At 34.2% G+C, this 24,824-nt stretch overlaps 1 protein-coding gene across 4 annotated transcripts in view; it reads left to right on the plus strand.

Annotated features, from left to right (window-relative positions):
* LOC145277976 (tyrosine-protein phosphatase non-receptor type 2-like) overlaps positions 1–24,824 on the plus strand; it is a 175,083-nt gene that overhangs the window by 40,395 nt on the left and 109,864 nt on the right. For 3 of the 4 annotated variants that reach the window (XM_080130111.1, XM_080130113.1, XM_080130114.1), the window contains exon 2: positions 13,498–13,568. In XM_080130111.1, the coding sequence (XP_079986237.1) occupies positions 13,500–13,568 (69 nt within the window). In that variant the 5' untranslated portion in view covers positions 13,498–13,499. Of the gene's footprint in view, positions 1–12,788; positions 13,569–24,824 lie in introns of those variants that run through there. The other variant, XM_080130112.1, reaches the window with a different exon arrangement.

Here is a 24,824-nt window from a genome sequence, read left to right on the forward strand (position 1 = left end):
TAAAGAGTGGGGGAAATTACTGACAGTGATTTTAGCTAGACGGGTGTTTATCATGAAGGATTGGCGAGGGGGAACCAGAGATTGGAGCTCGGACGAGCACTTTCCATGGAAATAACGATAAAACAAAGACAGGCTCGCAACGTCTCTTCTGTGGGAGAGAGGTTGCAGGGAAGAGAAGAGAGCATCCCCCACTAAGCCACAAAGTCTATTTTATACTTTGTCAAGGCAGGAATAGACTGATTTTTTTTTTAGGCCATTTTCGTATATCATAGTATATTTTTCGTTTTGGTCTCTTGGTCTTACTGGATTCCAGGATAAGAATTTATCTAGTCTGGTTGAGTATCCAACTTTGTGCAGTTACTTGAGGTAACATCACTTGGAGAAGGTGCATGATTCCTTGTAAAAGCTAATGTGAATTTGTCATAGTGAGGTCTTATTTGGGCAGCGAACACTATGTGATTTGGAATTTTTGGTCAGGGTTTACTTCCAGGGAAAGTATCCTCATACCAGTTTGTTCTGGCAAACCCCTATACAGAAAGACCTTAGATACTCGAGGATAGTATCTAGTAGGCATTCAAGTTCTTTCCAGTAGGCATTCAAGTTCATACCAATGTGTATTGTCAAACAAACCCGAAAATCATTATACAACTATTAAAAGAATCCATAGGCATTAAAACATAAATCTCACAAGTTTTGAATTATTCTCCTTAAATCACGTTGGCACACTGGTTCCCACTGGATCACCGAAGTTAAGCAACGTTGAACCTGGTCAGTACTAAATGGGTGACTATTTGGGATTTCCAGGTGCTGTGTGTGCTCTCTGCTTATCTCGGCATTGTTTCCCGTCGTCCTGAACTTCTTGCAGGTTTGTATTACTATACACATAGATTCAAAAAAGTTGTCAAAAAACAAATATATAACAAATAAATGTTATCAAAGGCAAGATAAGTTACTTTTCTACTTAACTGGATAATTTTTTAGTGTTTTTATTTAATGTAATATGTTTATTCAGCTCGAAAAGCATACAGTGTTTACCGATGTATTGGAAAATTTTGAATGGCGCCGGACTCTCTGCTGAACACGATAAGTTTGAGAAAATGAGTTAAAAATTTAAAAAATATACAAAATACTGTAAGAAACTCGCTCAATATATGTTACCGTGACATAGGCTGACATATATTCGGTGGGGTTTTAACAGTATTTTTTATATTTTTTATTTTTAACTCATTTTCCCAAACTTACCAAGTTTGACAGAGAGTCCGGCGCCATTCAAAATTTTTCCAACATCGGTAAACACTGTATATTTTTCAAGCTAAATATGTAGCGAGCTGCTACTACTACGAGACTAGGTTGTATTCTCACCTTAGTTCTCTCTTTCTCCCTACTCTTTTCTCTTTTCCTTCCTTTCTTCTTATACGTCATCAGAGGTTCCAGCCAATGAAAAGCGAGAACGGTTTACGTGGGACATTCGAGTGAAGAAAACGTCCTTACTTCCACGGCGACTAGAGACAGAACATACGCCTCACTCCTCAGCTCCCATTAGGTAGCCAAGAGGAGCATTGAACATTAATAAGAATGGCTGGTTACTTTTAATGCATCTAAAACCAAGCTTCTCTCTTTACATCATCAACATTCTGATCCACATCTGACATCAATTGAAATGAATGGCTCTCGTCTTCAGGAGGCCTCAAGTTTTGACAAACTTCTTGGCTTGACCATTACTCCTGATCTTAAATGGAACATGTACATCAAATCTGTTGCCAAGGCCGCTGGAAAAATGGTGGGATCTTTCTATCGATCCGGTAGATATCTCACTGCTGATGCTATTCTCTATCTATATAAGAGCCAGGTACGTCCAAGGATGGAATACTGTTGCCACATCTGGGCAGGAGCTGCTAGAAAGGACTTGTCCTGCCTTGATAGAGTTCAAAATAGACTTCGTAGCCTCGTAGGAGATGTCCTTTTCTCCTCCTTGCAACCTCTATCTCACAGAAGAGATGTTGCGAGTTTGTCTCTGATGTATCGTTATTTTCATGGAAAGTGTTCGAATGAGCTTCAATCTATGGTCCCCCCTCGCCAAACTTTCACAAGAAACACTCGTCTAGCTGTAAACACTATCAATAATTCCCCCCACTCTTTATCTGTGCCTAAACCTAAACGTAGATTCCATGAACAAAGCTTTTTTCTTAGAACTGCACGCCTGTGGAATTGTCTTCCGTTTTCCTGCTTTCCGGCTGACTACAATATGGTTGTCTTCAAGTCTAACGTAAATAAGTTCTTGATGAGCCGTTCCATATAAGTTATCAACTTTACCAAATTTTCATTACTAATGATTACTATGATGTCCAATTTCTACTGTACACTCTTTAACCCTTATCCTTGAGTGGCCTCTTGGCCTTGATAATGTGGTGATGCCTATGTAAAAAAAAAAAAAAAAAAAAAAAAAATACAGACTTTACAAAACGCACTATCTTTCTTTGTAACCCGAGTTTCGGGAAAACACACATATATATTGGATATATAAAACCTCATGAATTCATAACAAAGTCGCGTTACACGTCCTCATTTTTATAAGAAGACAATGTCTTCTTTTACCAGTATTTCTTTCTATTTCAGCGCTCCAGTTCTCCCTGTTATCAGAGGCGCCCCGAAGTGGGAGCCTACCAGTATGGTGACCTCTAATTAGTACCCATGTTAATGTATGGTAATAATACCATAGTATCCCCATGCCAGGTTGTTCTGACAAACCCCTGTACAGAGAGAACTTAGGGCGCTGTTTTTACAATTTGTCATTGTTCGTCATTTTTTGTTCTGAGGGAGACAACTCTCTTTTACTAAGCGATTCGTTCATGCTCACAAACATGGGAAAGTATTGTAGCGAGCTGCTACTACTACGAGACTAGGCTGTATTCTCACCTTAGTTCTCTCTTTCTCCCTACTCTTTTCTCTTTTCCTTCCTTTCTTCTTATACGTCATCAGAGGTTGCAGCCAATGAAAAGCGAGAACGGTTTACGTGGGACATTCGAGTGAAGAAAACGTCCGTACTTCCACGGCGACTAGAGACAGAACACACACCTTACTCCTCAGCTCCCGTTAGGTAGCCAAGAGGAGCATTGAACATTAATACAGACTTTACAAAATTCAATGTCTTTCTTTGTAACCCGAGTTTCGGGAAAACATACATATATATTGCATATATAAAACCTCATGAATTCATAACAAAGTCACGTTACACGTCATCATTTTTATAAGAAGACAATGTCTTCTTTTACCAGTATTTCTTTCTATTTCAGCGCTCCAATTCTCCCTGTTATCGGAGGCGCCCCGAAGTGGGAGCCTACCGAAATGGTGACCTCTAATTAGTACCCATGTTAATGTATGGTAATAATACCATAAATAAACATGTTACATTAAATAAAAACACTAAAAAAAATTATCCAGTTAGGTAGAAAAGTAACTTTGATGACATTTATTTGTTATATATTTGTTTTTTGACAACTTTTTCGAATCTATGTCTTGCTACTGAACTCAAACAGTGTCGATTCCAAAGAGGTGTGGTTGAGAATTGCGCAACCTTTGCCTCACAATTACACGCGCAGCAGCTGCCCCTACAGGGCGTATCCGTTGTCTATCGAGATTGAACGAAGGCATCGATCGATTATTTTCCTTGTTTTTTTTTAAAGATTTTTTTCCTAAAAGGTGGGCGAAGCAATTTCTTCTCGAATAAAACTCATAAAATTTTATTTTCTTATTTTGAAACAAAACTACTGGATCAATTTACGTGACATCATAGAGATTTAATTTTTTTTTTATGGGGAATTCTGGACAAGAACACAAAAAGGGAAATAAAAAAAGATGGGTTTGTATTACTGTACACATAGATTCGAAAAAGTTGTCAAAAAACAAATATATAACAAATAAATGTTATCAAAGGCAAGATAAGTTACTTTTCTACTAAACTGGATATAATTTTCGTGTTTTTATTCAATTTAACATGTTTATTCGGCTCGAAAAGCATACAGTGTTTACCGATGTATTGGAAAATTCAAGATGGCGGCCGATTCTCTCTTTAACACGGTAAGTTCGGGAAAAGGTGTTATAAATAATAAACTAGACAAAATACTATTAAAAACCACCGAATATATGTCAAGTTATGTCACGGTAACATATATTGAGCGAATTTCTAACAGTATTTTGTCTAGTTTATTATTTATTACACCTTTTTCCAAACTTACCTTGTTAAAGAGAGAATCGGCCGCCATCTTGAATTTTCCAATACATCGGTAAACACTGTATGCTTTTCGAGCTGAATAAACATGTTAAATTGAATAAAAACACGAAAAATATATCCAGTTTGGTAGAAAAGTAACTTATCTTGCCTTTGATAACATTTATTTGTTATATATTTGTTTTTTGACAACTTTTTCGAATCTATGTGTACAGTAATACAAACCCAAAAAGATTCCTGGGCAACATCGGTTGCTTAATGCTTGTCTTAACTAAAATGTTGAACGTATTTGAAAGACAAGGATTGTTTGCAGCAGCACAAACGTTTTTGTATGTTTCTTCATTCATATTATTTTTTTAAATTCGGTCACGCTAAAATCAGCGCACGTGGTGTCCTAGTTTTAAAAACAAGTTCACACACACGTACACACACACACACACACACACACACACACACACACACACACACACACACACACATTCGCACGTAGACACACACACACACACACACACACACACAGAGACACACACATTCGCACGTAGACACACACACACACACACACACACACACACACACAAGTAGATTTCTTAGAAATTACTGGCGTTTACAATTAAAATATAAAAATAATATCTAAATCCCGGAGAGAGAGAAAAAAAAAAAAATCTGGGGAGGTATTGTTGTTCATTAACTTTCTGTTAAATCCCCACCCCTAAAATTTGTGATTCTACTATTTTTAGGCGATTTGGCCAAGATCAATCTGTTCTTCAAATACTGCACTTTCATTTCTTGTTCTCTTTCAGTGGAGGAGAAATCCTTCACGACTGAGACAATTGTTAATTTTTGTACTTTTTCTCCGCGTTAAAAAAACGACCCTGGTGTCTAACTCTGTCCCGTGGGGAGGCATGGTAAATAGGTACTATTTTTATGCGATTACGTATCAACTCCCAGATAAAAAAACTCGGAGGAAAGAAAATAAAGAACAATTATTTTAGAATTCAGATTGGCGACTCAGTTTCGCATAAAACGATACCCCTATTGCCAGATCATTCTAACATTTTAGCGTAGTTTTACCATTTATTTTTTTGCCATAGGAGATAAATTCTGTGCGTTTTTTTGTTTTTTTTCGGCTTTACTTTTTTATTTTTTAGGTAAATTCCTTATTGTTTTACGACCTTGTCACTCGGACTTAGGTTTAGTGGTAAAAGATTTAGTTAACTAATCTAAAATAATAGAATACAGAAATGGGGGGGGCGGTAATTTTACATTAAACTTATATACGAAGCTGATCCCTCATTCTAAATTCTGAAATACTTGCTTTTTTTTTTCTTACTTTTCGTCAAGTTATTTAATCATCTAAGAAAGAAGAAGATCTCATTCTTTTCTTGGAAGGGGGAGGGGCAGCATATCTACAACTCCCCCCCCCCCAAACAGCGAAAAAGTTCAAGAATATAACTTTCTTTTCTTACCACACAATTGTTGGAAACAATTTTTTTTAAAATCTCCCGACTAATCCAACAAGCAGCAGAATCCTACTCCTTCACTGTAGTATCTCCACCTCCAATGCCAGAGAGCCTTCTGCTCTAAAAGTTTCTTCCGTCAGACAGTTAGACTTTGGAATTCCCTCCCTGTATCCTGCTTTTCCTTGACTTGTGCTAACATGCAGGAATTTAAGTGCAATGTAGAACAGACATTTTGTTGGATTTGATCACGGCACTAAATCAACATCTGTTGTATTAGTGCGAACATACAGAATGCTTCACTTTTTCAAATGCATACGAAAATGCATATTTTTAATAACAACAACAAATCATTTAGTTGATATGGAAACAGCTATTTTTATTTTGACAACTTGCTCTCGTCGATTATGGAGATAGAGAGACATGGATGGGGGATGTGGAAGTTCGTGGTGGAATGTGATCATATACATATCGTCTGCATTCTCTCGTCTCGCTCCTCCCTGATTCACAAAAGCATTTGATTATATCTAACTTCAAGTCCTTTGTTCTGCCCAGTCAAATTTTAATGGGAATAGGAAGTTTTGGTATGGCCAATTCGATGTTGCCGTTTTGGCTTGGCCAATTCCACTCAGCCGATTCTGACAGTGTAGCTGATTCGACGGAGGGACAATTCAGCGTTGACCACGTCAGTCAGCATTGTATTAAAGATTTTATAACGTTTTTTAAAAAATTAAGAAAAACAGTATAAAAATATATCACTTTAATTGTTTTTAAGAAAAATTATGTTTTTTTCAAAATTATTTTTGGTTAATTCTTTTTTTATTTTCTAATTAATTTTTTAATCATTAAAACCTTAAAAAATACTTTTAAGTTTTTTTTTTTTTAATCAATACAATACGAAAATATTATCTCGTTGTTAATGACTGAGTGTTGTTGTCTGTTTTGTGTTTAGATTTCATTTTTCAATTCAGAAATTTTTTCTTCTAATAACTTCTATTTGAATTTAATTCAAAGAAAAAATATCTCTGTTTACTGAATTAATTTTAAAAATATAAACAAAACTTTGACTACAGCGAAGAAGCGTTAATTTCACATATCTTGCCTGCAAAGTAAAATTGCACAGAGAGTAACCTAAATTGGTAAGGCCTGAGCTGGACAAGATGAAAGCAATCTGGACGATACATCTTCCCATCAAGATTGTTGCAATATTTTGGATGTGTAATGGGGTATATATTTAAATACTGCCCACATCAGCATTATGTGGCACAAGGCCGGAAAGTGGGAACCCCACAGGCTCCCCTAAAGAAGGGGCACTCCTGCAATTTTAAAAATTGCCTGAATAACCCCGTCGGCATTCCCCGGTCGTGGCGCCTCAGGCAGCAAGCAATAAACTTGCCCCACCAGAAAGCCCAGTAGCCAGGCCTGGGAGGGTGGACCTCCTAGGTATTACACAGGCGGCGTACCTCAGTCCAACAGGTGCTGGGCCGGTTCCCGGCCCCTCACCTGTTGGGCTGAGTGTCAAGTGACGAATCCTTGACGTGTACTACCCTGTCTCCCTGCAGCCGAAGCCACTAGGAGACGCATCACATCACACAAGATGTGTAATGGGGTATGATCCCACACAGTCGGACGATTCTATTTATAAACGATGCTGCTAGGAACTGACGAATCGAATTAATTCACGTTCTGCTACCAACCAATCAGAAACCAGAATTGCTCCGTAAATATTAAACCTTTTCTGTAGCAATTTCACATGTTTTATTTCGTCTCGACACGGTAAGAATATTTTGCTCTGTGGAACTGTCTACTGCAAACCAGTCACCTCTCAAGACTTGAATGTAACAACGAACCATCGGAAACTGTTCTGTCTACTGCAAACCAGTCACCTCTCAAGACTTGTTTGGAACAATGAACCATCGGAAACTGTTCGGAAACTAAACATGGCTTACACTTCTAGAAAGATGAAACGTGACTTATTAGAAGCCATTATTACATCAGTTTTTATTTTTGCTTTTTATATGGAAGTATTTTTGAGATGAGTATTGATAATTTGTATTAATGGATTATTTGGACTACTGGTCTCATCTTGTCTTATTCTTACCATGTTTCAGCTGATGTAACCTCCAACATTCTTTGGGTGGATCTCATCACATTCTGGAATCTGCATGAAATTTGGAACAGAGCGATTTATTTAATCCATGATGGTAGTATGCTCTTGTTCCGTTAGCCATGACTTAACTAATTTGTAATTGTATTCTTAGTATCTTACGTCTTAAGTGATTTCCAATTGCATTTTTAGTATCTTAAGTGATTTCCAATTGTATTCTTAGTATCTTAAGTCTTAAGTAATTTGAAATTGTAATCTTAGTATCTTAAGTCTTAAATGATTTTCAGTTGTATTCTTAGTATCTTAAGTCTTAAGTGATTTTTAATTGTATTCTTCGTATCTTAAGTCTTAAGTAATTTGAAATTGTATTTTTAGTATCTTAAGTCTTAAGTAATTTGCAATTGTATTCTTAGTATCTTAAGTCTTAAGTGATTTGCAATTGTATTCTTCGTATCTTAAGTCTAAAGTAATTTGCAATTGTATTCTTAGTATCTTAAGTCTTAAGTAATTCACAATTGTATTTTTAGTATCTTAAAGCTTAAGTAATTTGAAATTGTATTCTTAGTATCATAAGTCTTAAATAATTTGCAATTGTATTAATATCATAAGTCTTACATAATTTGCAATTATATTCTTAGTATCTTTAGTCTTAAGTAATTTGCAATTATATTCTTAGTATCTTAAGTAAATCACAATTATATTCTTAGTATCTCAAGTCTTAAATAATTTGTAACTGTATTCTTCCTATCTTAAGTCTTAAGTAATTCACAATTGAATTTTTAGTATCTTAAGTCTTAAGTAATGCACAATTTTATTCTTAGTATCATAAGTCTTAAGTAATTTTCAATTATTATTCTTAGTATATTAAGTCTTAAGTAATTTGCAATTTAGTCTTAGTATCTTAAGTCTTAAGTAATTCACAATTGTATTCTTAATATGCTGAGTATTAAGTGATTCGCAATTGTATTCTTAGTATCTTAAGTCTTATGTAATTTTCAAGTGAATTCTAAGTATTCTAACTGAAGTACCTATTTACTATGCCTCCCCACAGGATAGAGTTAGACACCAGGGTCGTTTTTTAACGTGGAGACAAGGTACAAAAATAAAAATTGTCTCAGTCGTGAAGTATTTCTCATTCACCGAAAGAGAACAAGAAAAAGAAGTGCAGCATCTGAAGAACAGATACTACACTTTGAGATATTAAATTTTTTATTCATGTTAAAAAATACAGTCAAAATCAACGATGAACAAAAAACTTAGGCACATGGCCAACTCAAAAGGGGGGATTTTGGGGTTGTTGGTCATCCTTGTCACTCCAGAACTAAACAAAGTCAAAAGTTTCTCCCAGCTAGTTTCTTTCACCATAATACCGCATTCACCCTTTCCTTGTCCCGAAGGCCAAGGTCTTAAATAATTTGCAATTGTATTCTTAGTATTGTCTTAAGTAATTTGAAATTGTATTCTTAGTATCTTAAGTCTTATGTAATTTTCAAGTGTATTCTAAGTATTCTAACTGAAGTAATTCACAATTTTATTCTTAGTATCTTAAGTTTTAAGCAATTTGAAATCGTATTCTTAGTATCTTAAGTCTTAAGTAATTTGAAATTGTATTTTTACTATCTTAAGTCTTAAGTAATTTGCAATTGTATTCTTAGTATCTTAAGTCTAAAGTAATTTGAAATTGTATTCTTAGTATCTTAAGTCTTAAGTAATTTGAAATTGCATTCTTAGTATCTTAAGTCTTATGTAATTTTCAAGTGTATTCTAAGTATTCTAACTGAAGTAATTCACAATTTTATTCTTAGTATCTTAAGTCTTAAGTAATTTGAAATTGTATTCTTAGTATCTTAAGTCTAAAGTAATTTGAAATTGTATTCTTAGTATCTTAAGTCTTAAGTAATTTGAAATTGTATTCTTAGTATCTTAAGTCTTTTTTTACATGGAGGTCACCACTTATCAAGGCTCAGAGGCCACTCAATAAATGAGTTATTGCTTTTAAATGATAGAGTTATTTTAATGAAAGTACAATTTGAGTCGGATGTTTTGTTTGTTTGTTTTTGAAAAAAAGACATTGCTTTTAAAAGAACTTACAATGTGATTTGGTTGACTTTTATGTAAAAAGTCGTCGTTTTTAAATGAGAAATTTTAAATGAAATTCGGTTGCATCTGCTGAGAAAGAAAGTTGTTACTTTTAAACAAAATTAAAAGGAGATTTGGTTGGATTTCGTAGAAAAAGTTGTCACTTTAAAATGAAGAAGTTTTAAAATCCGATTCAATTGCTTTTTTTTTTCTGAAAACGTCCTCGCTTTTAAATGGAGAACTGGAAATGCGATTCGGTTGTGTTGTATAAAGAAGGATTTGTCACTTTTAAGTGAAGGCCAGCTTTGTGCTTAGCCGAGTATCATGGGCTCGCTATGTGTCCAGCCGAGTATCGTTGGCTAGCTGTGTCTAGCCGAGTATTGTGGACTAGCTGTGTTTAGCCGAGTATCATGGGATAGCTGTGTCTAGCCGAGTATTGTGGGCTAGCTGTGTCTAGCTGAGCGGAGTGGGCTAGTAGAGAGACTAGCAAGGATCTGAGTGAGCTAGTAGAGAGACTAGCAGGGTTATAAGTTTATGAGCTGAACTTTAAGGATTGGGGGGAATGTAGTGTGATATAATTTGCATATCAATGAGGCTATGCACTGAAATTAGGTAATATAGGCTGGCAGTCAAGATGGCAGGAGTCGAGTTCGGAAGAACTGGACTTAATGGGTTAGAACTGAGAATGTTTGAATGCTAACAAGAATCCATTTCTTTTTTTTTTTTAATTATAGGAATGAGTGAAATGAGATAGGAAGGATGTTCTCTCGTTGACTTCCAGTTTGAAAATAGGACTTGTCGTTTGTCAGTTGCATGCTGTAAAATGTCCATAAGCTGATAGCTACGTCACGTTCTCTAATCTTTTCAGACTAGGCCAATTTTAGCTCAACATCCCATTCTCCACAAACAAGAAATAGTCCATTACTGCTACGCTTTCACCTCCCACACAAACTTTCTAAAATAGTAAGCATTTTATTAATTGAACCAACTCTAGTAATAAATACTTTTTACGCTCTCATCACTGATAGAATTGGCAACAAACCCTGATGATGGCTAAGTGTTTAACAACACAGACTGATAATCTAGATGTGCTAAGTTCGAATCCAGTTCATTCCACAGAAATAATTTTCACTTAAGAATGTTGACAACCTCTCATAAGTACCTAAAGTCTTTCTAGACAGAATTCTAACAAGAAAGATATCAGAGAAACGAACGCCAACAATAATCATTTGATTCATTTGAAATAAATAATGTTCAACAACAGCAGTGGCAGCAGAGAACTGCAAACGATCAAAATATGTTGGCATTCTTGACAGATTTGTGCTTCAACCGATCACCATAGAAACAAGTAAAGTGACAGATCCCGCTATGCACAACTTTATCACCAACTTGAGTCTGTTAATGATATGTTACATTGGGAACTAGTGAAACATGTCATTAATGTGTCTCTACTGTCATTATTTGTGGATATGCTTTGAGCCATCTTTTGGTCTGCCAAACCACCATTTCACTCTAGAGTCAAATTGGTGCAGAAGCATATGAAAACTATTTAAAGCAACCCAAGATGCAAACATCAGCAAGCAAGGTTTTGGCCTCCATATTTTTAGATGTGCAAGGTATTTTGTTCAAGGACTGTTAATGATACGCCACACAAGAGAAACTAACTTAGTTTGGCTTTCCATTGCCACTATTTGTAAAAATGCTTTGAACCTGCCAAGTCACTAGAACATCTGATGAAACTTCTTGATAATTGCACGTTCGTTTTAGAAAGGGTAATTTTATTAATTATTACTTGCCTCCCTATTTAATTTCTATTTTTCTTTTTTGTTAACTACTATTTGATGTTTATTATTACATTCATGATATGCTATGAATGTTGAACATTTTCCCATTTTGACTATTCTTGCACTTGTTTATTATTTACTTTTTAGAGTATATAATTTAAACTGTCATCGGAAGTTTAACTTATCTAATAAATCTAATATTTGGAAAAATTACTTTACTATCGAGCATTATTAATGGAATGGATACTGATTTATTACCTAGTAATAGGCTTAAACTCATCTTTCTGCAAGATTTTTTCTTTTCAAGTTGCCATGCGGTCCCTATTCACTTGCTCCCCACGAGGGCAGATTTTGATATAAGGCCGTTTTTTAATGCGGGGGAAGTCTAGCTCTACAAAAAGATCACTGGAGACAAAAATTAAAATTGCCTCAGTCTAGAAGGGGTTTGCCTCACAGAGGAAAACAGAAAAGATGAAGTGTATTATAAGAACAGATACTACACTTTGCCCCTAGCCAAAAGGAAAGAGATGTTCAAAGAGGTATAATAATAAACTTAAAAATATGCCTTTTAATGAAATTAAAATATCGACTTAAAAGTTTATATTTATTTAATGAGACTTCTTTAGTTTAATGCGCTTAGTGACATCACTTAAGAACGTTCCTAGAAAATCCTCCTCCTTAGCATTACTCCTCCTTAAGGAGGGGTTGGTGGTGGCCAGTCGCCTGAGGCACCCCCATTTCAAGGAATGCAAATAGGTTCAATTTCGGGAATGTTGCACCTATCCAGAGTGCCCCCTTTCTCGAGGGGTGGTGTGTGGTGGATTTCTCAATATAAAGTAACCTCCAGTGGGAGGCAAGTTGATATATAATTCTGAGTTAAGATTTTTTCCTTTTTTCAAAATGAAGGATTTCTCCTTTTAAAATAATATATGGAAATTGCCCACGACAAAAAATAGAAAATATACAGAAGCTGTATTAAATTAAAATTATTATTATTTTTGTCTTAGATAAAGTTTAATATAGGCTAAAAAAAAAAGTTTGAGAATGTAAATTTGGGGAAATCGTGTATTGGAACGTGACAGTCTCGCAGTGAATGCAAAGCTTGAATTTGATTGGCTAAATTTCCGTTATTCTGCTTCTCTCTGCTTAGTAGCGAGTAAATGGCGTAGCTGGGAGGGAAGAGGGAATTTTAGAGAAGGAAGGAAGAAATAATAGCCTTTTTTTAGTTCTTTTATCAAACTGAAGCAAGAATTAATTAACTACAACCGGCGTAGTTAATTGAACAAAAACACCTTTAGGACAACATTACTATAAAAACAAAAACAAACGAAAATCCTATTCCAGTAATTTTTTTATATACACATATACCATCTTTTTTTTTTCTTTTTTTTAAAGGAGTGTGACTTGATTTTTTTTATTTTTTATAGAAGACGAAATCCTATAAAAACTGTTGCTATATAGAAATGCAATTAGTTTGATAATATTTACAGAAAACGGGAAAAGAACGACGTCCAAACGTATTTTCTAATTAAGATTTCTTTATATATTTAGGTATATATTTTTGTATTCGCATTTTATTTTGCGAGTTATTTCTATAATAATAAGATATCAGTCTCTCCATGCTTTTTGGAAGAATTTCCTGCAGCTCTAGAGAGTTAGAGTTTATTTATTTATATTTTTGTAGATAACCCGTCATCTATTTTTGTATTTACTGTTTCCGGCATAATTATCGTTATTCGTTTTTGATAAGTTTCTTTTATGATACTGGCTTATTTCTTCTTTTCTTGTCGGCCTCACGATTTTTTATTTATTTTTTTGTTCTTCCTCTTCAACACAAACAAGGCATGTCGTGCGATGTCGAACGACAATTTAAGGAAAACGATCAGCACGGATCCTGGATTACTCTGTATAAAGTAAGTTAACTATTTCCATTTTCTGGTGCTAGTGCAGAGAGTGATCCGCGCTATTTTTTTTTTAAATCGTATTTCCAAGTTTAATTAAAGTTTTATGTTTTTTTTAATTCAATTGTAAGGGTGAAGTATAGAATAGGTACAAAACACCTTCCCCATGTTAAGAATGGCTTTTTAAATAACGTTATTATTTACGTCCGGATCGCTCTCTGCACTAGTACCCATTTTCTTAATTTATTATTATTACTATTATTAAACAACCACCGGTAGCTGTGCATATTGGAGAGCTTTTAAACACACGCATTTCAGGTGAAAACATTATTACGTACTTGCATGTCGTGTCGAAATTAGTATAAATTCCCAAAATTATGAAAAATGATCCAGTAGAAGATATGCTAGATGTATTTTTAACAAACAAAAAACGATAAAAACAAAAATCTACAAGTATCTTCTGAGATTTGGTATTTAAAAATGGCGGACCCTTGATTTAAGTCAAGGCAGGCAAGTCAGTATATCGTACTGAATTGGTCGCACAACTCTTCCACATTAAAACATCCAAGAAAACTCGATAAATTTTATTTTTACTTGTAATTATTCTCGGCCATTTTTGTAATTTATAATTTCGACATGACGCGTAAGTACGTAATGTTTTCTCCTGAAATGCGTTGGTTTAAAAGATACTAATCTACACAAGAAGCACCCTTAACTCTTTCCTCGTATCGTTTAATTATAACAATTCGGTGCTAGTGCACTTCCGCGCCATTTTTTAAATAGTACTTTCAAGTTTTTTACGATATGTTTTTATTAAATTGTTAGGTGAAAGTACGGAATAAGTACACAAATACACTCCCGTCCCGTCGATGGCTTTCTACATAGGTGCTAGTGCACTTATGGGATCCGCGCTATTTTTTAAAGCGTATTTCCAAGTTTAATTAAAGTTTCTATTTTTTTATTTTTTTTTTTTAATTTTTTTTTTTTTAATTCAATTGTAAGGTTAAAGTATAGAATAGGTACAAAACACCCTCCCCATGTTAAGAATGGCTTTTTAAATAATAACGTTATTATTTCAGCACGGATCAATAAGTGCATGAGTACCAAAAATTATTATCCATGTCACCTCCGTCTGATAACAACTTTACAATAGGCAGAATACAGACCGCGCTGATATAATAACGTTATTTAAAAACCCATTCTTAACATGGAGAAGGTGTTTTGTAACGATTCTGGGAATCGTCGATTCTCTACTTTTATCGGTGCTTATGTAGAATTGATCCTATTTTCAAAACAAAAATACAGGAAAATCTAAAACAAAAAACAAACTTTGTCACAGAACCGATGAGCCATATTCTAAAAATCACGTAAATTGATCAAGTAGTTTTTTTTAACTAAGAAAATAAAGTTTTATGACTAAGCGAGCCATTATGTTTTGATCCGCCATGTTTTCTAAATAAAGGGGAGACAACTTGATTCCTATCATCGAGATCAAAATCAACCTTGTAAAGGATATAATTTAGGATTAAAATCGCTAAAAATCATTAAACTATTTGATCACTTTAGACACTTTACGTGTTTTTTGAATTATGACATCTTCGTTCCGTGGCGGGGTACGTACATCAAAGGTTTTTTTGGCATTTATTTTTATTTTTATTTATTTATTTATTTATAAATAAGCTTATTCGAAGTAAGTACACTCCATTTAATGGATAAAAGATACCGTGAAAATTGAAATTAACTTGAAAATTCTATCACAAAAAAAATCACTACCTAGTACCATTAACACGTATTATAATAAAGAAGTACCTAAAAACAATGGCGACTAGCCTATATAATTCACTCAAATTATATTTCGCATTTATAATAAATGAAAAATGAATGTCCTAGATATAAATCTTCATTTTTATAACTTTTATGCCAACTTAAACGAGTTCACGGATGAAGAAAGGGAGGGGGACTATCGATCATCCTCATCTTAAGTTTTTAGTCAACTAAGTTTAATATCAAGATAATCAAATTATTTTTTTAAATAATTAAAATGTAACCCTTTTTTCCCCCTTATATTCAAATACGTGGCATGCGTATTTTCCGTTTGCATGTTTTCCTAGAACAAAAATATTAAAATATGGAAAATTATAATCCGTTGTATAAAGTTGTGAAGTGTTTACATAGCGGCATTATACATACTCTCTCTCTCTCTCTTATATATATATATATATATATATATATATATATATGTATATATATATAGATGAGAGAAAGAGAGAAATTGAATTTAAACTGTAAATTAGAATTTACAACAGTCATTATTCGATAAGGAATACTTGAAAATTGAGTTGAAAGCTTAAATTTTTTCCTTATTCCTTAGTGTCTTATCTCGAATATTGAGCTTTTTCGTCTGGTTAGGGTTGTTCTTAATTATTTATATTTATACTTGATTTAAATTTACAGAATTATTCAATTTGTAAACTTGGATTTTTTTTTTTTTAATTCATATGTTTAATTCATACATATGTTGTTACCGTGCTGAAATAACGTTATTTAGAAAGCCATTCTTAACATGAGGAGGGGATGTTTTCTAACTATTCTCTACTTTCACTTAATCTATATATCTATAAAAGTGAACATGTCTGTCTCTGTGTACATTTCCCTACCAAATAACTCTGTCAATTTTCAGTCTACAGACTCGAGATTTGACATAAGGGGTATTGAGATTTGGGGAAATCTTTTTAATCAGGTTTCGGCCAGAAATTTTGCTGTCGAGGGGTCAAAGTTGAACGATTTGACCTTTGAGAACTCTACCAAACTCCTCCGTCAATTTTGGGTTTAAACATTTGAAATGTCAGATATAGGTTGCTTGGACATGGATCTAACTTTATAATTTGGTTTGCGCCCAAAACAGTAAATGTTAAGGGGTCAAAATTGGGGTCAAAGTTTAAAAATTTGACGTCTGCAGTCTCTACCAACTTTTCTCTATGGTAGTTAAAGGAAGCGTTTTAAAGGCATTACCGTAGCGTACATATACACACTTTTTAATATATACATATGCACATTAAGTTATGAACAGTACATAGGGCCCGGCCCGAGCAAAGCCGGACGGAACGGCTAGTTTAATATAAAAAAATATCGTAAAACTTGAAAATATTGTTTAAAAAAAAAAAAAAAAAAAAAAAAAAATAGCGCGGCAACAAAAGTTGCCAAAAACAAATATATAACCAATAATGGGTTTGTTATTACTGTACACATAGATTCGAAAAAGTTGTCAAAAAACAAATATATAACAAATAAATGTTATCAAAGGCAAGATAAGTTACTTTTCTACCTAACTGGATATATTTTTAGTGTTTATATTTAATGTAACATGTTTATTCAGTTAATAATCGATAAGCAAAATGGCGGTATGCTCGCTATTGTAAGTTTGGAAAAATGAGTTCAAATAAACAAATTATACAAAATACTGAATATATGTCCGCCTATGTCACAGTAACAATGTAACATATATTGAGTGAGTTTCTAACGGTATTTTGTATAATGTTTTTGTTTGAGCTCATTTTCCCAAACTTACCGTATTTAACAGAGAGCAGCAATCAGCATGCCGGCATTTTGCTTTTTCAAATATATCGATAAACACTATATGTATGTTCGAAAGATTCCACGTAAAGTGAGTAAAACCACTGAAAACATTTGTAGTTAGATAGAAGAGTAACTTATCTTGCCTTTGGTAACATTTATTTGTTATATATTTGTTTTTTGACAACTTTTTCGAATGAGTTACTCTTCTACCTAGCAGAATAAGTCTTTGATGTTTTTACTTTAAAACGTTTATTCGGTTCAAAAAACGAGTAGTGTCTAGCATTACGCGAGAACAAGAAAACAAAACAATGGTCGCGATTTGATTCTTACATATGTGAAGTTAAAAATAAAAACTATCATATCAATAGATGTTATTGTGACATACTCGTACTGTAGATAAAGCATTGTAAAAAAATATGTAAATGATGTAAAAAAAAATATATATATATATATATATTTACAAATTTATTAAAGCATCAAGAAAATTTTATTTGCATTGCTTGAACATTTGGTGATTAAATAAACTTGTAAATTATCCATTTTTTTTTTCCATTTATGTATTCTTAACATGCGGTATGTAAATAACATCACAACTTTAGGGCTCTCCGGCTCTACTGACAAAATTATCTTCAGTTGACCTTTGACAACTATTTTCGTTCACTAGCCAAATAGAAAAGTTACTAGTCAAACCCACATAATTTTTAGAATCTAACACCTTCGTTCTGTGACTAGTATGTACATTTTAAAGATTTTTCTGTTTTTTTTTTTTTTTTTATAAATAAGTGTAATTCTAAATATACAAATTTTATGTTGATACTTGAAGGTATAAACATTCTGATTTCTTAAGATGTTTTTAAAACAACCTTCGTTTAAAAAAAAAAAAGTACATCGTTCTATTAAACTTTTATTGTTTGAATAATTTAACTTTGTCAGTTTTATTAAAAAAAAAAAAAGTTGAAAAGATATTTTAACTCAGTAGTGAGCCTTGGAAAGTTGTCAGTTTAAAAAATACAATCACCAAAAGATAGGTGTTTCATTAAAATCACTCGCAAATGCGACTGTTTCACTCGCAAGCCCTGATATACCTTATATATATGTACATATATAATATTTTTTTTTTTACAAGGTGGTCACCACTTATCAAGGCCCGGAAGCCACTCAGGAATAAGGGTTATTGTCAGTACAGTACGTTAGTGTGGATATTTAAAATGTCTACTTAAGGGGGCAGTTCATCAGGAATTTGTTTACGTTGGACTTGAAGACATCCAAGTTGTAGTCAGGAGGGAAGCAGGCAGACGGAACAGAGTTCCACAAGCGTGCAGTTCTAAGAAAGAAGCTTTGTTCATGGAATCTACGTTTTGATTTAGGCATAGATAAAGAGTGGGGAAAGTTTTTGACAGTGGATTCAGCTAGGGTGTTTTTTGTAAAAGATTGGCGAGAGGGGACCAGAGATTGGAGTTCAGACGAGCACCTGCCATGGAAATAACGATAAAACAAAGATAGGCTTGCAACGTCTCTTCTCTTGTTTTAATGGTACCACTCCGGTCTTTATAGCTCTTCAATTTTTCAATTAAAGAAATAAGGTCTTACTTTTGGAACAACCCTCATACTACTTTTTAGTGGTATTTTTTTGACTTATTTTAGATTTCTTTTAAATGTGCAATCCTCAAGTTCAAAATTCTTGATAGATTGCAAAAATATTTGGAATTTAATTTAATTCTCATTAATGAAAATTTTGGTGCTTATGCACTTATTGTAATCATTCGGAAGACGAATGAAAACCAGTTAATAAGGCTTTAATCATCAAGAAACGGTTAGTCTCACAATCATCTCTGTTTCTTAGATGATAGGGATGAACATGTTGTTGTCTAAGGATGAGTTCCAATAGGTTCTCATTGAGCATTATAAGAGCCTGTGAGGTTTCATAAGGTTCTTGGATATACCCAATTCAAATAAAGAATCTGGTTGTAGAGAGGGAGTTTCTGGTGAGATAACGGTCATTAGTAATAGGTGCTACATTTTGGGGCAGTTTGATGCAGCGACACGGATGTAGTGAGGGTTGCATTCTAGCAACTCTGCTTCGTCGATAAAGGGTTCATACTTAGTTGACCGTACGTCCCGTTCCATCAGGACCGGACCTTGATTCAAAAGCCAACTGGGGAGAGAGGTACCATATGTTGATTTCCAATTATACTGGAATATTCGCCCGTGAGGTATAGCATTAGTGGCAGTACACAATAATGAACGAATGGAATGCAAGGGATTGTGCAAAACTGATTCCCAATGAGAAATCGTCAGTTTTCGCAACTTCAATTCCAGCGATATCCTTTTTCATAACGTGACATTTAGTCGTTCTACCTGGCCATTTCCCTGTGGGTTATAGGCGGTTGCGCGGCTCATTGTTATTCACTTTTTATGCAAAAAATCTATTAGTTTTGTTGAAAAGAATGATGGACCTCTGTCAGAGTGAATAAAGGAAGGCATACCAAACAGTGGAAATAACTAACAGAAACAATTTATGACTGGAAACATATCTTGACAAGGAAAGGAAAAGCGGGAGTATTCATTGATAATTGTTAATAGATATGTTTTGACTATTAAATGGCAGAAGACCTTTAAAGTAAACACTTTAGCATTCAAATAGTTGTGTTGCTTTGACAAGCTTACAATTAGTGGGTTGAAAAAATTGCGGCTTTAATTCTTTACAGACGGAACAGTTCCCAAGAATTTGTCGAATATCCTCTTGAAATAGAGTAAGAGAGGCTATGCCGGTGTACAAAATGAGACATTCATATGATGGCTGGATGAAAAAATGTGTAGGTCTTGTAGACTGGTTGAATTAGTCGAGGAGCAAACTGCTTGAGAAAGTGTCTGTGGTTGTATTATCTTTCCCAGGACGGTATATTACATCAAATGTAAGAGCTGATAGTTCAATTCTCCAGTGTTCTACCATCTCATTCTTTCTTTTGCTTGAGTGTTTCGGGTCATACATGAAAGCTACAGAGTGTTGGTCTGTAATGAGGCAGAACCGATAAGGTAGTGACACCATTTACACACTGCATCGATGATGGCATGTGCTTCTTTTTTGACCGAAGAGTAATGTTGCTTGCTGACTGAAAGAGATCAGGGAAAGAAAGCAACTGGGTGGCCGTTCTAATTGAGAGTGGCAGCCAGGGCAACGTCCGAAGCATCAGTTTCTACAGTAAGGGGTACGTTGGGATTAATTGTTGTAAGTGAAGCATGCTCAAGTTCTTCTTTGAGGTTGGTGAAATCCGCTAAGCATGATTCAGGTAGAGAGGAGACTTGGTTCTATGCTAGCCGTCAAATTTTTATACCGATTCCAATATCTCCAAAAGCTCCGACTTTTCCTATTCCTGGTTCCGATTAATCGTCTCAACACTAATATATATAAAATATATATATATATATTCCCCATACGTATTCCCTATACATATTCATTTTGTTTAAGTTGTTTAATTCAGTGGAAGACGTTTTATTAAAAAACAAACTCTAATAAAATAGGCAATTAAAAGAATTGGTTTTAGCATCGAAAAATAGGCTAAAATTTTTCCGATTCCTATACCGATTCCAATATCCCCAAAATCTTTGATTTTTCCTAATCTTGGTTCCGATTAATCCACGGTAAACCCTTTATATGCTAATGTCACACAGCAGTGACCTAATGTACTGCTTGATAAGGCTGTGGATGCCATTGATATCTTCCTGCAAGGTTTGTACTTATGGATGATGATCTCTGATATGCAGCTTCCTGAGCTACTAGTATCCACTAGAGCCTCCAAGATTATTCCATTCACTGAAAGTTTAATTATGGCTTTTGCCAGACAATCAGTTGATGCAGCGGTTACAATAGATGCGATTGATGATTTTTACAAGCAATAGTCACCTTCTTAGGGAGTGATTTGATCGGCAGACTTGTTGAAAATGTCTTCTCTTGCCGCAGCTTCTACGGACAGCATCACGGGCGGAGCATTTAATTTGTGGATGCCGTTGATTACTGCAGAAGAAACATTTTTCCCTTGCTGCAGCCGAAACATTTTTAGAAGTACAAGAAACCTCACAAGTCCCTGATGATTTGGTGGTGGCGCAACATGGTGTGAGGTTGATAAAAGATTCGGCTTTTTTTTTTTTCTTTTTTTTCTTTTTTTTTTTACATAGGCATCACAACTTATCAAGGCCAAGAGGCCACTCAAGGATAAGGGTTAAAGAGTGTACAGTAGACATTGGACAATATAGTAATCATTAGTAATGAAAATTTGGTAAATTTGATAACTTATAGAACGGCTCATCAAGAACTTATTTACATTAGACTTGAACACAACCATATTGTAGTCAGCCAGAAAGCAGGAAAACGGAAGACAATTCCACAGGCGTGCAGTTCTAAGAAAGAAGCTTTGATCATGAAATCTAAGTTTAGGTTTAGGCACAGATAAAGAGGGGGGGGGAATTATTGATAGTGTGTACAGCTAGACGAGTGTTTGTGAAAGTTTGGCGAGGGGGAACCATAGATTGAAGCTTAGTTGAACACCTTCCATGAAAATAACGATACATCAGAGACAAACTCGCAACATCTCTTCTGAGAGAGGTTGCAAGGAAGAGAAAAGGACATCTCCTACGAGGCTACGAAGTCTATTTTGAACTCTATCAAGGCAGGACAAGTCCTTTCTAGCAGCTCCTGCCCAGGTGTGGCTTGTTTCTGGGCTGTTTCTAGAGAATGAATTAAGTCAGAAGCGTCTTTCAAATTGAGTGTCCTTTCTAAGAGTTGTCGAATTGTATGAGAGTAAATGCCTGTTATGTGGGCATCATGAACTGATTAGTCACAATGTTCTTTGACCATTACAGTAAGTGAATCTAGCTAATGCAAAAAATCATCAATCGTTTCATTAGGTTCCTGCTTAGAGGTTGCCAAAAGTTGTCTAGAATGGACAATGTTAGAGTCTCTTTAAGAAAAGAGACTGGAGTTTAGCGATGGCTAATTCATGAGTCACAATTTGCTATTAATTTGTGAACTGAATAGGAGATGTAGTTGGTAAGAAAGTTTTGTTTGCTAGTTGGTGGACAACTGATTGACCTCAGGAAATTGTTGAATGTACACAACCAATGGTCTACGGAATCAGGGGCTGAAGGGTTACCATCGAAATGCTGTTGCTTCAGAAGTTGGTCCATTTTGAATTAGATTCTAGATGAATAAATTGTAATGATTCGGAACACGGAAGACAACCAGTTAATAAGATTCTAGAATGACAGGTATGCATGTTGAAATAGAAGAATGAAAAATTGCTAAGATTTTACGCAAAATAACAATGCAAACATGAGATTTATTGTACGGCGCTTTTTTTTTTTTTTTTTTTTTTTTCAAATATTTTCAAGTTTTACGATATCATTTTATTAAATCTGTAAGTGAAAATACAGAATAGTTACAAAACACTCCCCTCCCCATATTAATAATGGCTTTCTAAATGTTATTTCAGCATGGTAAATAAGTGCATAAGTACCAACATTTTTATGCAGAATTTTATATATATATATATATATATATATGATTACTCAGAATAGAGAATCGAAAAAATCTTAACTTTTTGGAGTGATGTCAAAAACGATTCCTTTAATTGCCCTTTTTTTTTTTTTTCTAGTTTGTAATAAACAATCTTTCACTGCTGGTAGTAATGATGAATAAATATTTTTATTTTTTATTTTTATTTATTTATTTATCTTTTCTTTTTTTTTTTTTTTTACAGTAAAACTAAAATCGATAGATTATTTCCAACAAGTGTATTTTATGTTTGCAAAAATATCTGCACATTTAACATATATTTTACAGTAATCTGGGAAAAATAACAACTATATAGTTAAATATTTAGAGATTTATAAAGAACTAGCAGTTCAGCCCGGCTTTGCTCGGGGCCCTATGTACTGTTCATAACTATGTGCATATGTTTATATATATATATATATATATATATATATATATATATTAAAAAGTTTGACCCATGTCCAGGTAAACTACATCTAAAATTTCAAGTGTTTAGACCCCAAATTAGCGGAGTAGTTTGATAGAATCTGCAAAGGTCAACTCTTTCAACTTAGACTTCTTGGCAGCCAAATTTTCGCTCAGAAACTGATTAAAAAGCTTGCTGCATGTCTGAATACCCTTAATGTAAAATTTCAAATGTTTAGACCAAAAATTGGCTGAATAGTTTGCTGGAGACAAGGTGAAATCTTTTATAGTTTGACCCCTTAGCCAAATTTTCGGCCTGAAACCTATTAAAATGCTTGCCCTATGTCTGAATACCCTTTATGTAAAATTTCAAATGTTTAGAGCAAAAATTGGCTGAGTAATTTAGTAGACAGCAGAGGTCAAATTTTGTTTAATTTTGACTCCAATTTTGACCCTTTAACATTTATTGTTTTGGGCTCAAATCAAATTAAAAAGTTTGAATCATTTCCAAGTAACCTACCTAAAATTTCAAATGTTTAGACCCGAAATTGGTGGTGGAGTTTGGTAGTTTTCAAAGGTCAAATCATTGAACTTTGACCTGTTGACAGCCAAATTTCTGGACAAAAACTGATTAAATAGATTTTTTCAAATCTCAATACCCCTTATGTCAAATCTCGAGTCTGTAGACTGAAAATTGATAGAGTAGTTTGGTAAGGAAATGTACAGAAACACACACACACACAGAGACAATTTTACTTTTATAGATATACTAGCATGGGTGCCCGGGTGTTTGGATGTGTGTGTTGAGCAAAAAAAAAAAAGAAAGGAGGAAAAGAACGGGGGGGGGGGGGCTGACGTCTTTGCTGTTACGACCACCACCAAACCGGAAGTGATGTAGGTTTAAATTAAGGCTAGACAATCGAAAAGAGAGGATGACTTTCGAAAATATTGGTGAAAAAAGCGACCCCCTCCCTGTAGAAAAGTGCCCAGTTGAGTGAAGAAATGAATGTTTTTAGCCAATTTTTCTATATTTGTCGTATGAAAGGTCGAGCTTCAAAACTATACTGATCTTGTGAAAATCTGTCACCTCTGTCGAAAGTTTTAGGCAGACATGCAAACATACATACATACATTTATATGTTGGTAGCTCAAATTTTCAACCCTAACCGATTAAAAAAAAAAACTTGCCCTCTCTGAATATCCTTTATATAAAATTTCAAATGTTTAGACCAAAAATTGTCTAAGTAATTTGGTAGAGACCGTAGAGGTCAATTTTTTTTTTTTTTTTAACTTTGAACCCTATTATGACCCCTTAACATTTATTGCTTTGGGCTCAAATCAATTTATTAAGTTAGATCCATGTCCAAGGAACCTCTATCTAAAATTTCAATTGTTTATACCCCACATTGGCGGAGGAGTTTGGTAGAGTTCTCAAAGGTCAAATCGTTGAACTTTGACCCCTTAACAGCCAAATTTCTGGCCGAAAATGGATTACAAACATTTTCCCAAATTTCAGTACCCTGTATATCAAATTTCGAGTCTGTAGACTGAAAATTGACAGAGTTATTGTATAGGGAAATGTACACAAACAGACGCACAGACACTTTCACTTTTCTAGATATATAGATAGATTGAAATAAGAATCTGTACTTGTATTGGAATCAGGAATTTAGTACAGAATCCGTAATTGTATCTGAATCGGAAAAAATATTGGAATTGTCTCATCACTAATATAT

The sequence above is a fragment of the Euprymna scolopes genome, chromosome 6 (genome assembly GCF_053919585.1).
Source record: "Euprymna scolopes isolate OS-2025 chromosome 6, ASM5391958v1, whole genome shotgun sequence".
Lineage (NCBI taxonomy): Eukaryota > Metazoa > Mollusca > Cephalopoda > Sepiida > Sepiolidae > Euprymna > Euprymna scolopes.